At 31.6% G+C, this 15410-nt stretch overlaps 1 protein-coding gene across 1 annotated transcript in view; it reads right to left on the bottom strand.

The window, feature by feature from the left end:
* LOC143194842 (RYamide receptor) overlaps positions 1 to 15410 on the bottom strand; it is a 201700-nt gene that overhangs the window by 75156 nt on the left and 111134 nt on the right. Inside the window, exon 6 of the mRNA XM_076401575.1 lies at positions 6540 to 6762. Within this exon, the coding sequence (XP_076257690.1) occupies positions 6540 to 6762 (223 nt within the window). The remainder of the gene's footprint in view (positions 1 to 6539; positions 6763 to 15410) is intronic.

Below are 15410 nucleotides of genomic sequence, written 5' to 3' on the forward strand. Positions count from 1 at the left end.
GATCTTTTGTGAGGATATTCAAGTATTTCTATATAAAGACGTTGAAAGATAATATCTGTTTATATTAAATTTGTCTTCATACATTATCCACAAAAGAGCTGGAAGAATAAAACATTGGGATGTCTAAGGTGCTTGTATAGTAAATACGTCTTTTTCTTAAAAAATTTTCATCCCATATACTTGAAAATTTAACTGTATATTCGTCAGATTATCTAATCATTAATTCTATTAACTATCTAGTTAATCACACTTAATTTTAACAATAAATACAAATTAATTTTAAGCTATTATGTACAAACAACTAAAGCCCAGCATTTTTTGGATATTTTTTCCTACTCCTATGTGGTGCAACATATATGTAATTTCACTGGAAATATTAAAAATTATTTTAAGTTTTTGGACAGTCTATAAATATAACCCCTTTAATATTAGAATATTTAAATCAGTCCTTTTTGAATATTTCGACGATTTAATAATTTATTATACCTTTCTGATGTTTTTTTCACCTTATTGTTTCAACAAAGCTACATCCTTTCGGTAATTTACTAAGCTACCACTATACTTAAAAGATTACAGAGGCCTTTCAGTGAGTAGACGTTCGAGCTCTAAACAGAAGAAGAAAAATTATATACAATTACTAGGGAAGCCAAGACTACTTTAACCCATTTGTGTGCCGAAGAATATAATGAGAAAATTGGAAATGAAAAATGGTGGCATTTGCAAGGATGGCAAAATTTGAAATAAAAACAGTTTGGAAACCGACTGAAAAAATAATATAATTTTTTTTTAGCTGAATATCAAAATAATATTGATACATATGGAAGATAAACCTTAATAGACCGAAATCTTATTTTGTATTACATATTCGTCAGCTAACAAAATCCAAAAGATAATTTATGCCACGAGGAATCTTCTCAATAACTCAATATGGAACGATACTTCGCTGGCAAGCTGATAGCGAATAAAACTTAATAAAGATTCCGGAAAACGTAGAGAAGACTAACAGTGTTGACGGTTATAGCGCAATTTTTATCCAATCATTTTCTTTTCAGAAATATCATCAATCTCGTAGAATCTCCCTTGTTAAGTTTTATTTTTATTCGAATTTTTTGCGGTTTTGATATTGATCAGCAATTGAATAACGGAAAATTAATTTTCAAGAAGTGTTTATTAACTATTATCAGGTCTAGAATTAACTACATTATATTATTGCTATTTATTAAATCAAATAAATCATGAGCCTATTAATTAATATTTTGTGAAGAAACGTATATTGTCGGCATTTATTTCTGGATTATTACAAAAATATCCTGCATTTTGTCTGACCTGTCTGATTATCATACGTAACAGTCTAATTTAGTTGATGATTATTATGAGATATCGCTATGATTATGCAAACATCTTAATAAATCATGTATCATAAGAACTTATTAATTTAATTAAATTAATAATAATAAATTAATTTAATTGATTAACAATATTTTATGTATTGTTTCCATGTATTCATTTTCAACCAATTTTGAAACTTTAAGATTGTATCTATTTATTCGCCAATATTTCATTATCATATAATTAGCATTTTACTATTAAACTATATTTAACTGCAAATATTCAGACATGAAGAAGACATTTAAATTTGAACTGAGTATCGAGTGCGATTTAAACAATGATTAAAATGATTCTGTGCTTTATATCATCACTACTGATGAGATTTGGGTCTACCGTCAAAATTGATAATCAAAAAGATAGTTTATGGTAAAAAGGCATTATGTTTTTGAAATGCAGAAGGAATTTTCATTAACCAAATTGATAAACCAGCAATCTCAGATTATTATAGTTTCTTTTTGGATCAAAAGTATGTAAAAATTATTAAAAAAAAATTAAATTTTTATTAGAACATTAAACTATTTGGTTCTGATTTCTGGTTTTTCTCACGTCTCAGAAATTCTTTAATGGAAAACAAGTTTCTTCCGATCCAACCAAAATATTACTACGGTGGTGAGAACAGTTAGGAAATTTATGCTGACAAATAGTAATCTTCGTTTATATGAAAATAGATAGATAGGGCACAGTGATATATTCGGTTTGGAGCTATCGTTAATTAGAATTTAATTTAGCATGGTAATTCATTCCAGCAAGTGATAGTTCGCGAATTAATTATTAATTTAAGTAGTTTTGTTAATATTTAAATTTTAATTTCATTTATTAATTTCTAGACCACTAATTAATCAAAATAAATGTAAAAAAATGTTTACGGAGTTTTCAATGAATAAATCGTAATCATTGCACTTTAGCAAACAATTTTAAGAAAAATGGTTATTAAAAATAATGTGATTTTATAAAATGAGAGTTATATATTGGAAAATTCGTGAAAACCTATATGGAACTGGGAAATCCTTTTCCAACTCAGAATATTCGTGCTTTATTTGAATCGACATTAATAGCGATGATAAACAGTATTAAATAATTAAAGAACAATAGACTATTAAAGAGTAATAACGGTTTGTTCATAATTCCCTTATTCATTATAAGACGTGTTATTTGCGCGTATTTTGGTCAGTGATATCTATTTTATAAAGCGAAATATTAATGCAAAGAATTGTTAGAAGGATTAGTACCCTAACAGCTACCAAAAAACGACAGATTTTCATGTAGTGTTATTGAATTATCCAGAGTAAACCGACGCTAATCATGGAAAGACAAATTTTGAATTTCTTTATTTTGGTTTCAATGCTCTAGTGGAGATTTTGAAATCAATTACAAAAAACAGCCTGGAGAACCAAAAGGGTCTGATAGTAATTAATTGAAATACTTATTAGGTGAAAATCCGGTTTAAATACTCGAGGAACTTTTCAGATACGTCCAGGAGGGAAAATGGTTACTGCACGAATTGACTTCCAACATTACGGCTTCATTCCTGGCCTGACAAAAAAGAAATTATGTTGCAGGAAGGACAACAAACAACAAGGAACGCAAATACGATGCCAGTATTGTGAAATATTCACGGTTGCAGAATCAAGCTGCATTTTATTCTGAGTTATATCCCACTTAGTGCCCTCACCAGACATGGCGTCGTTTATTTACAGCATGTTCACATCAATGCAGCATGAGTTGACTGACAGACAGTTTGGAAATTATGAAGAAGTGCGAAAATGGTTTGATGATTCCATCGCTGCTAAACCAATTTCGTTCTTTAGATGCGACATTGCCATTTTTTCATGAAAAGGGGAAATAGTAGAAAGTTATTTGCGTAAATTTTGATTGTTATATGTTGTAGCAATTTTTCTAATACATTTTATATGACAACTCCGCTTAATAATTTATTTTTATTAATTTTGGATTTTCTGTGACTAAAAATAAATGTAGGAAAGTGGGATGTTATTTGATGGTATTTCGTTAAGTATGTTTCGAACAATATATTCTAGTTCTATCTAGTTCCATTCTAGTTCTGTCCCACTTAGCGTCCTCACCAGACATGGCGTCGTTTATTTACAGATTGCTCAGATCAATGCAGCATGAGTTGACTTACAGACAGTTTGGAAATTATGAAGAAGTGCGAAAATGGTTTGATGATTCCATCGCTGCTAAACCAATTTCGTTCTTTAGATGCGACATTGCCATTTTTTCATGAAAAGGGGAAATAGTAGAAAGTTATTTGCGTAAATTTTGATTGTTATATGTTGTAGCAATTTTTCTAATACATTTTATATGACAACTCCGCTTAATAATTTATTTTTATTAATTTTGGATTTTCTGTGACTAAAAATAAATGTAGGAAAGTGGGATGTTATTTGATGGTATTTCGTTAAGTATGTTTCGAACAATATATTCTAGTTCTGTCTAGTTCCATTCTAGTTCTGTCCCATTTAGCGTCCTCACCAGACATGGCGTCGTTTATTTACAGATTGTTCAGATCAATGCAGCATGAGTTGACTTACAGACAGTTTGTAAATTATGAAGAAGTGCGGAAATGGTTTGATGATTCCATCACTGCTAAACCAATTTCGTTCTTTAGATGCGACATTGCCATTTTTCGTGAAAAGGGGAAATGGTAGAAAGTTATTTGCGTAAATTTTGATTGTTATATGTTGTAGCAATTTTTCTAATACATTTTATATGACTACTCCGCTTAATAATTTATTTTTATTAATTTTGGATTTTCTGTGACTAAAAATAAATGTAGGAAAGTGGGCTGTTATTTGATGGTATTTCGTTAAGTGTGTTTCGAACAATATATTCTAAACGGAAAACTTTCTTAATAACATTAAAATAATGACTGCTTATTTACACTTAATCTCGCTCATGTAGGAGCGCATATTTTGAAGTTTCCCCCATTATTGTAACGTTCTTTATGTCGTCAATCTAAAATTAATTAAAATTATCCTACGCTAATCTCGCTCTTACGGTAATTTTCCTTCCTTTATAATTTAAGACATACACAAGACCAATGTATTATATGTTTCGGTTAAATTTGAAAAACTCTTTTTGTAAGCTCTTGCTCTCATATTAGCACAGCTGTTATTGTAGTAGAATTTTTCCCATCTAGAATATTTCCTTGTTTTCTGTTAGTACAGTACTAATAATACCATAAAATAAAGATAGTGCCGAAACAAGCATTATAAAACCATGTACAAGCCAAGATATCTTGCTCCGATCTGAACAAGTTGTAATCGCCATGTTTTATATCTGATGAGTATGCTGGATGTGGGAGAATTTCCCATTCGAGCTGTAGCAACGTGCGGACGACAAGAAGTTGTTATACAAGAAGATATGTTAACTTTGCGCTTTTCACTTTATAATAAGTCAAAAACCATAATTTCACTATAAAAAAGTTAGAGATTTATGAGCGATAAAATGAAGCAAGTGATTTTAACACACATTTAAGACAATTTTACACCATTAAGGCAATTTTGAAGAAATCGTAACAAAGGGTAAACAGATAGTGTAAAGTCTGAACTAGATGGTGCATTCACAAACGGAATCTTATTTGTTTCGAAAACGATTTGTTTTTGTATCCAATGTTATTTGTGTATATTAAGAATTCACGACCAACGAGAAAATTATTTTTCGGAATCTCCATTTTTAAAACGCACCAACTTTTGCTTTAGTAAATCAAGGACCTTTATATTTATGATATTTCATAGATTATCGTCTTTCTGCTATTTTATGATTTTTGTCTGTTTTGGATTGCGACTTTAAAACCATATGTTAAGAAAAACCAAAGTTACATTATCTAATATAAAATACTGGTAGGATCCATATACTTATACGAAGCACAAGCTTGCTTCAATTTAAGCTACTTATCTTTCTATTATCTATTATTTACTTATCTATTATTATCTTTCTCATTTAACCCCTTCATTAGGGCTCTTCCGGTTCTTAAAATCGATTTTCTTTTTGAGTCAGCTAGTATCCTTGAAAACAACAAACCCAATATTTCTTCTTACAACTCTAGTATCGGTAAAATTTAGGCATTAGTCAAAAATTATAAAACTCGTTAAGAGATATATACCATAAAATATCTGAAAAATAAATTGTTGCTCTAGTTATTTTCAAATTCGTCAAATGAATAACTGCTTACTATTTGCTAATAAGGGTTAACATCGTTATTTTTATTACTCTGAGATCTAAAGTGAAGGGCGTTGCCTAAATAAGTGTTATGAGGCGCTTGAACCTTCAACAATATAATACAAGAAAAGCCTTTCTGTGGGCTAAATCGTGACTACTGAAATAGTGCGTTTGTTTCAACCCTCCAAAGAAAAAGAAATAGGGGGCATAAATAGTATGCAGTCGATTCTTTCGTTTTGTTTGGAACTATACCTAACTTGCTTCCAGTGTTTTTTCAACTTTTTATTAACATTATTTAATACAATTAGAAAATTCTTACATTATTATTGTTGGAAACTTGGTATTTATTTGGAAAATATTATAATTTTTTTAAATATATTTTAAGATCTCTTTTTACCAACCAGGGTTCAGGCTACCGATTGGCCAGTGACCAACTGAGAAATCATCCCAGATAACATCCGGTCTTACCCACCCTGGTTACTGGCGTGACAGGGATCATTGTCCTTGTTGGATTTTGCATTTCTTTAGGCAAGACAATCACAAATGTTAAATAATCACAAATATAAATTTACGACCATACCCCAGCAGGATTTGAACCAGCGACTAGTAGGATGGCCGTCCTGTCTCTTTTACCACGGCGCCAACCAAGCCGGGCTATATTAGATTTTTATATATTGGATTATGAATATTACGTGTAAAACTATGTAGTGTGATAATTTAATCTCAGTATAGTATAATGGTGTTTCACTTTATTTATATGAATTGCTAGGGCTTCGTGAATTTATTGAAAAGACCAAAGAAGCATTTTTGTGGCTATATATATATATATATATATATATATATATATATATATATATATTTACAATTATTGTTTATTATATTATAATAGAATTATACAAACTTGTAAACGAAACAAAACACTATAGGTATGATAAAAATATTTATGAAATATTAAATTGCGGTAAACTTACCAACATGTCTGTGGAATGTAGATGATAGCGAGTTTCTTGATTTTCGGACGTAGCAGCCTTTGAAACACGGCAGTGTCCTGAAGATGAGGAACAAACCGTCTCGAAATCGGGTATTCATACAACAGTAAATAATAGGATTGTAACATGCATGAGACATCGCTAATCCATGCAAGATGAAGAACAGGTACGGTTTAACAAAATCGGGAATTTTGGCATTGAATATCTGAAACAATAAGAATAGCTACTTTAGTTAATATAACAGTAAATATGTTGAATGATAAAATAATTTTAACAAAAAAATTGAGCCGACTTCAAAAAATAAATGAGGAACTCACTAGAAAGTAAAAAATAATCAAACTTAGATTTTTAACACAAAAAGAAAAATGTTTTAAAATAAAATACATAATAATCGTTGTAATAACTAAATAAAATAAACAAAAAACCTATTTAACCTATCTACTACACGTATTATAGATTCTACTATATACACACAATTTGGAGTCCAGTTCCAACCTTCGTAGGGTGAAGACGTATTTTCAATACGGTCCAAGCTATAAAAAGATACCTTTCTTTAAAAAAACCCAGCATTTTATACAACGCGATATTCCTCTAGAACCTATAACGAGTGTAATCCAACGTGTTTGTGTGAAGTACTTCGAAAGAGTGTCAGTGCATCCCAATGTACTCGCTAATCAGCTAAATATGCGACGTGATAGTGAAGTGCGTAGACTAAAACGTTTAACACCACCTGATCTGATTACTGGACATATGTAGAGTTTAGAATAAGCATTAGAATAAGACTAATTAATTAAGATAATATTTTATACAGAAGATTGCTTAATGAAGTGATTTTCTACATGCCATGTATATATAATATAAACAGAAGAAATACTTATTTGCAATAGGGCAGATTGTGGACTCACGAAGAGTAATAAAAAAAAATACACACAATTTAGTTTAATATCTACCTAAATCTATTTATCTATTTACGATATTATTTTAACGACCAATTAATCACTTTGAAGTCAGTGCTGAACAATAAATGAGATTTGTTTTATTCGTAATTTAATTTTGTGTACATGTCACAAAATTACATTATTATTTTTGTATGGTTCAGGCTCGGCACCTCGGAAATGCAGTCTTTGGAATAAAAAAATAATTTGGAAAATCGGTCTATAATTGACGGAGAAATCGGCGAACATACATACATTAAAAATATATATATTTACAAACGAACATAGAACTCCTTCTTTTTTTGAAGTCGGTTAAATACTAGTAAATTCAACTCCACTATTATTTGTATGTCTAAGAAACATAAGAGCTTATCATTTATGTATATTATTATTATTAACATGAAATAATAGCCAACAGAGGAAAATATATAAAAATGTTAAATTTTATTACTTCTTAGAGTTTGTTTTTACTAATTAATGTTTATCACTACTAGGTCCACTGCTGAACAAATTGATGGACAATATGTTCTAGAGGAAATATATTAAGTACCATTGGGTTTAAAGTATATCTAAACATGCTTGCGAGTAATTTACTACTGGTGCAGTGTTCTATTCAACATTTTTATTAGTTATTTTTGATGTTTTTTCTTTTTTTGTATAGATGCTTGTATGCTTTTCATCAACGATGTCTATTGGTAAAAATGCGAAGTATCAAAGTAACTATCAAACATTTAACTAATTCTAACTCTGATATTAAATTCGTTGGTTTTGACATTTCTCTACATAAAATAGTACATTTTCATTTAGTATTATTGAGCTATTCAATGTATACAACCGAGAATCAACGAATGATTAAAATTTGATTTTATATAATAAATAGTTGCAATGTATTTTATTTAAACTATTGTCCATCTATAGGAGATACTTTTCCCGATATTTCAGACAATTTACGTATTCTATCTCGAAAGAAAGACGTTTTCGCAGTGCTAGGCTAAAACGCATCAGTTATAGTCGATACCTCGTTTTAGCAGCACATAGTATACTACAGCAACCAATCTCACCCAATACAGTGCATTGGCTTGGAGCTATGGATATTCGGCTCTGTCGTTGATGTTGATATACAACCAGTTAGTCCCATGATTTTTTCGTTTTAGTTTTCCTAATCCACCTTTCATCACCATCGCCAATAAGATGCAAAAAACATTTCCAATTTTGCCGTTGAAGTAGCATTTTACATATGACCAAATGCTTTTCAGAGTCTCTTGGTGATTACTGGACATATGTAGACTTTAGAATAAGCTTTAGAATAAGACTAATTAATTAAGATAATATTTTATACAGAAGATTGCTTAATGAAGTGATTTTCTACATGCCATGTATATATAATATAGACATAAGAAATACTTATTGCCAATAGGGCAGAATAGCACTCACGAAGAGTAATTAGCAAGTTTAAAACATCGAACAATATGTTGAACTGGATGGAGTATGTTTGCCATAAGCTTCGATGACCTTTTTCTTCAAATTGGTGTAAAAAAGCAAAACTCACCGTAAATGAGATTTACTAGGCATAAATTAAGACATTTTTAAACGCACTGAACATTTTTTTCACACTTCGACGAAATGACACATAAAAAAATGTGAAATTGGTTACAAATGTACCCGATGTAATACACAACACCGTCGGTATTAAATCGTTTACAATTAATTTATATTATTAAGGCCGATAAATTTCTTAATTTTGTTGTTGGAGTTAAATAACTCTGCTGAATTATGTTACTCCGTCATATTCCAATGACGAGGAACGGATAGGAGGACCAAAAAATTCGAAGGCAATAAAATGCACGGAAGACTCAGTTCAAACTCTAGGATAACTTTCATACAGATTAAAGTCGATTAATCAACTATTTCTAAAGGTTTATATGCAATGGGTAGTATCCAAAGGGCGGGTAAATAGCTACAATATAAAATGTCTGATCAGGTGGTTAATTAAATTTACCAAGGCAAATTGTTTATTAAATTTACATGAATTAACATTGAATTTTTTTGTACCATGACATAAAAAATTTGTCTACCCTCCACAGATGCGATTTTGTATAATAATTTAAAAATCTGCCCCAATTTTGATCGAATTCAGCGTTGTCTTAGTTTATTTCTACATTGTATAAAATATTATTAAAAAATATATACGTTAACTTCACTATTATTTAGTTCTTTTATATTCTTAAAACAATTGTAGGTTTATGTAAATTTTATAAGCAATTATTTCACAACTATTCCGTTTCCTATTGAATCTATTTCTGCAAAACCATATAAACCCGAACCAACTGTGCTACTCAATTAAATGCCGAAGTGTCTTCTATCTTACAATTCCACCAAATCTCGTAGGGTAATAAAAATAAAGCGTGCTTCAGTAACCTTTTAATTTTAACCCTTCTTTCTTAAGAAATTTCGTTTCAAACGGGGGACAAAGTAATGTCTATTTGCTTTGCTTCTTTATTTTTGTCAGTCATAAAGCAACGGTAATACTAACTCGACAAAACTTGGGTTTTGGTTTTAGTGCCCATTGAATTAAAATGACAATGCAATAACGTTTTCTATCGCGTTATTGTTTTTTGTATATTGACATCTTATTGAGACGTTGCTCCTATTATGTTTATAAAGTTTTACGTTAGAAAAGTTTCTTTATTTTATCGTATGTTCTAGAATACATTGCGGAAATGTGGAAAAAACAAGATACCCTTTTATTTATAATTTATTGAAATAAAAAATACAACCAATATTATTTGTATATTCCGAAAATTACTTGATTAATGGCCAAGTCTCGTGAGTGTGTAGTGATTAACAGGTCAATTGAAAAGTCCCCGGCCCACCAAAATAAGACTGATTTTTTTGGAAAAAATAATTTTTTTATTCAACATAATTCACTTCAAGGGTGATACACCTCCAGGTTGGAGGTCGCTATAACCCTCCAACTTTTGGATACCGTTTTTATAGGCGACATTCGACGAACATTTCTTCCAGCGGGCATTGTTTTGAGATCTGAGAACAGGAAATAGTCGCTGAGGGCTAGATCTGGAGAACATGGTAGATGAGGAAGCAATTCGAAGCCCAATTCATAGATTTTTGCCATCGTTTTCACTGATTTGTGACACGGTACATTGTCTTGGCGAAGCAGCACTTCCTTTTTCTTCAAATGCGGCCGTTTTTTCGGCGATTTCGTCCTTCAAACGGTCCAATAACGCTATGTAATAGTCGCTGTTGATGGTCTTTCCTTTCTCGAGGTAGTCTATGAAAATTATTCCATGCGCATCCCAAAATACAGACGCCGTAACCTTGCCAGCGGACTGTTGCGTTTTCCCACACTTGGGAGCGGGTTCATCGTGTGCAGTCCACTCGGATGAATGTCGATTGGACTTCGGAGTGAAATGATGGAGCCATGTTTCATCCATTGTCACATATCGACGCAAAAACTCGGATTTATTACGTTTGATCATCTTCAAACAATACTCCGAATCATCAACTCGTCGTTGTTTTTGGTAAAATGTGAGCTCGCGCGGCACTCTCATTGCACAGAGCTTTCTCATACCCAAATATTAGTGAATTTTAATAATTTCAAGTTACGGTCATTCAAAATAATTTTGTGGATTTTTTTAATGTTTAAAGCATACCAATCCTTAATGGTTGATTTTCCTGGGGCAGTGTCTGGAAACTCGGCATCAAGCCAAGTTTTTGCTTCAACTGTATTTTTTCCCTTCAAAAAGCAATATTTGACCAACAGACGACTTTTTTTCCGTTTTTTTCACAATAGCAAAAGTTGTTTCACTCAAAATGCTATAATTCACAAACTAATGATCCGACAGTTATCATATGTATATATATAGGACGCACTATAGCAGTTGAAACTGAAAGTTCTACTGCATTCAGAGTACTCACCATATCTACTGCCTACTGATTGACATTTGTTTAGATCGACGCAGAATGGCTTAGATGGAATACGTTTTAAAGGATTTGACGAAATGCGAATTTTGGTCGACGATTCATTAGCTGCCCAGCCAAAATTGTTATTTGGACATGCTAACACCAAAAAGTTTAATTTTATTATTCGGAAAGGTTATTTTTAAAAAGTATATTTATGGCGATGATAAAGAACTCTGTTTTTTAGCAATTGATATTGTTAAAATACGGTTTTAAAAATATATCGAATATTACATTCAAACAACAATATTAGAAAAAGATACTTTTTCGTTATGCTTCCCTAACATTATTAAAATTCTTATGAGGATTCTCACCCAATCCCCGAAAACAATGGACAGTCCTCTCCTTTTATCAGCAACAATCCCAATAAAAGACAAAGGGCCGAACTCAACAATCCTTTATTTAAATTTCCACGATCGATTAAATAGGGAGCTCCCAAAATTGAACCTTTTGTTTGTCTCGTTTCGGTTTTTTCTTGGCGGAAGTGGCCTAACTCCAGATCCCTCACTGTTCAATTCTACTTACATAAGAGATGTAAAACATTTAATGGAATATTGAAAGAAAGAAAACAGTTGTTTTCAAATATACGTCCTTTCAACATTGCGAAAACAAACAACAAATTGTTTTTATTTCGCAGATTTTTACTCTACAAAAAATTTAACAGAACATGTTTTCCTGGAATTGAGTTAAAAATAAACACCGTGTTATGTATTACGTTTGAAATAAAATTTATTATTATTATTATTATGTTCTTGTTGCTGAAACAATTGATCATCCACTGTTATACCAGTGAAATTTCAAACAAAAGAAATAAAACCTAATTAAAGGTTAATAACTCACACGTAATTATCTGAGGAAAAATAAAAAAAAACATGAGACATTTCCTGGTTGTGTATGTTTTGGGTTAGGAAATCAGAATTGGCTTCGAAGCTTCGAAATTTTGCAGCCCATACTTAGTTGTAACCTGGGTGAGCCGTCGACAATCGTTCAGTATGTGGTAGAGTGAAATAGCGGCATGGTGACAAAACTCGCAATAAGCAGACGTGCTCGAAGTCATCAAATAAACATGCGAGAAACGACAGTGGCCCAATCTCAGTCGATTCAAAAATATGGCATGGCGACGAAGGAAAGGAACGCGAAAAGAGGAGAAAATAACTTGAACCTCAAAGAACCTGTTATGGTTGGCCTGCTGGGCCCAACGACGTTGTACCTCATTCTTTTTGAAACAAGAAATGAATGTTTTGAGGTCAGTATGGACACAAATTTGGCCGATTTAGCCGCACTATCCGCGCGCTCCTTTCCCGTTATACTAACATAAGAAGGGATCTACAGTACACTTGTCCTGATCCCATTCAGATAGATGGTACGGATGATTGACAGTGAGTCGGAGGGGATGGTTAAACTTCTGTTTCAGGAAATATTCGAGAGCATTTCGACAGTCGGTCAGGATTAGCCATTATTTGATGTATTATATTGTGGTGTAGGATAAAACTTTGAATATCCCGAAGAGTTCAGTGGTCAATAATCAACCCTGTTCAGGGAGCTTGAAACGGAATGACAGGTTGTTCACAAATGCAATGCCAAGCCGGCTGCGAGATTTGGAGCCATCGGTATATATGAGCTTGAGGCCTGATTAAGAGTGGAGAAGTTCACAGAACTTGGACCGAATACGATAAGGACAATGTTCCATTTTATAAAATAGACATAAAGATATGTTTATGAACGGGGTAGTGAAGGTCCCAGGGGGAAAATTGGGGGAATTGCATGAGGAGGGGATGCAATAAGACTCATCTACTGATATTTGTTATTATTTCAGGATAAGTTGAGATATATGTGGGAAGTATTTATTATATCATTTTTAACATTAATTATTGATTGATTGTAATTATGAATTGTTCTCTCTAAATTGATATTTTTGAATAAGTAGACACCATGTACTTGCATTCTACATAAATAAATCCTACTTATAAATAGAGGTATTTTATTACATTGTATTACATTATATTGTTAGTACACCATGTTATTCCGATCACAATGTCAAATATAGTTACGGTAACCTATTTAGTTAAATATTATCCGAAAACGATAAGTTAAACGTAGAGCTTTGCGGAAGTTTCCCATTGGCTTTTGGATAATTTATGCTGAGTACAGTTCAATTATAGCACAACGACAGACCCTCTTACCTAAAGGGTCCCTCAGAAATTATTTACTTGATTTAGTGGTTTTCTGTTACGCTGAAACAGTCGGAAAATTAGTTCAATTTAAAATTCGAACTTCATGCGGCTATGAAGAGTTTCTATTCGTATTATTTTCATCGGACAATTTCGGTTGCATAAAATGTTTCAAATTAATTTCGAATAAGTCACAACTTAAATTAGTATGCAAATTATATTTACTTTCATTCTTAATTCATTGTAGGCCTTACCTAATATTTTAGATTACAAGTTGTAGCGACCTTGAGGCATGTCGAATTTTACATCGTGGAATAACGGTCTACAAAATACCCAGAAATATCTGGGATTATATTTCTATATTATGTTGAACACGGGTGGTGTGCCAGCATCGCCAACTAGAACCCGATAACGAAGAGCTGGCAACCCCAAGACGTTTATCTGGGATGTTATTGAAAGGTATTTCCATAGATTGAGTGCTCAACCATCGTTTGGTTTAGACGTGCGACCATCGACTGCCCAAGCCTCGTCTCCAGGTATCCGTTTTATCTAATTGTATTTTTCACATTTTTTTATATAGCCAATAAATAACGGTAACATAATGTAAACACCACTGTTTCATTTTGTTTTACCTCCATTCACCGAGCCACATCATTTACCCTAAAAAGTAAAATTTAAAACATGATTATTTATTTGATCGATGTGTTTCTATTCATCATAAAAATATTAAGATGCAGTTAAGATGATCAACAAAATCGAGCACTGTCATGAACTAAATGATGTCAACTGTCATTGTTATGCCTTGTTATGGAGAATTACGAGTTTAACACTCATTTTGGGTGGAGACCTTTAATGATCAATTCCTGTTACTTTCTGAGAGAATTTGATGAAATATCTTAGTATCTGGCTTTAATTTGCCTTATTCAGCCAAATGTTTTTACCGTCAGGTGTACTTTTGTGTATTCTTTTAATAATATATTTTTGAACCCAGTTAGTGATGCATATTTTCATCAGAGATATCCATTGGTAAAAATGTGAATGTGAATGTGTTAAACAACCAAACTTGAACGAATATATTCGATGGTTTTATTAACTTTAACAGATTAATTTTACCCATAATAAGAGCAGTTTTCATTTAGTATTATTGAGTTGACGTTAATCGTGGAACGTTCAAATTTATACTTTTATCACTCGATATTTACGTTGAAGAAATATGTTGCCGAAACTCATCAAAAGCTTTCAGAAACGTATAGTGTGTTCCTCCGTCATATCCCATTTGTCGGTTTTTGGCTTGAAATATTTAGTTTTTTTTAGTAATTAGATCTTAAATTAGATATGCTTAGTACAGTCTTAATTTATAAATTAATTTATTATTACTGTTTTGTTGCATTAATACAGAAGCAAGACGAGTGCGGGATAAATACATCGGTATGTATTTCCCAAATTATTTAATAGTGGTGAAACCTTGCATTGTAGGACTTGTTGGAGTGCAAAATGTTATAGAATGTCCAGGACACATCAACACTTAAGCGATATATTGGTTTAGATTGACACATTATTGCAGGCTTTTTCGCTTTGTTTATGTTTCAAATTCTCACAATAAATGCCTTTTTTAAATAAATCATATTATAATACATACAAGAACTTAATAACTATTTTTCTTTTTTCCTATTTTAACAGGTTCTTACCGTCGTAGGTTCATTTAAGTATACGATATTTCGTGATAATTCCAAATAACCTTTTAAATATTCAAAATATTTTATAATTGA

The sequence above is a fragment of the Rhynchophorus ferrugineus genome, unplaced genomic scaffold, assembly GCF_030347505.1.
Source record: "Rhynchophorus ferrugineus isolate W39M unplaced genomic scaffold, kcgeb_rfMv2 rfM4, whole genome shotgun sequence".
Taxonomy (NCBI): Eukaryota; Metazoa; Arthropoda; class Insecta; order Coleoptera; family Curculionidae; genus Rhynchophorus; species Rhynchophorus ferrugineus.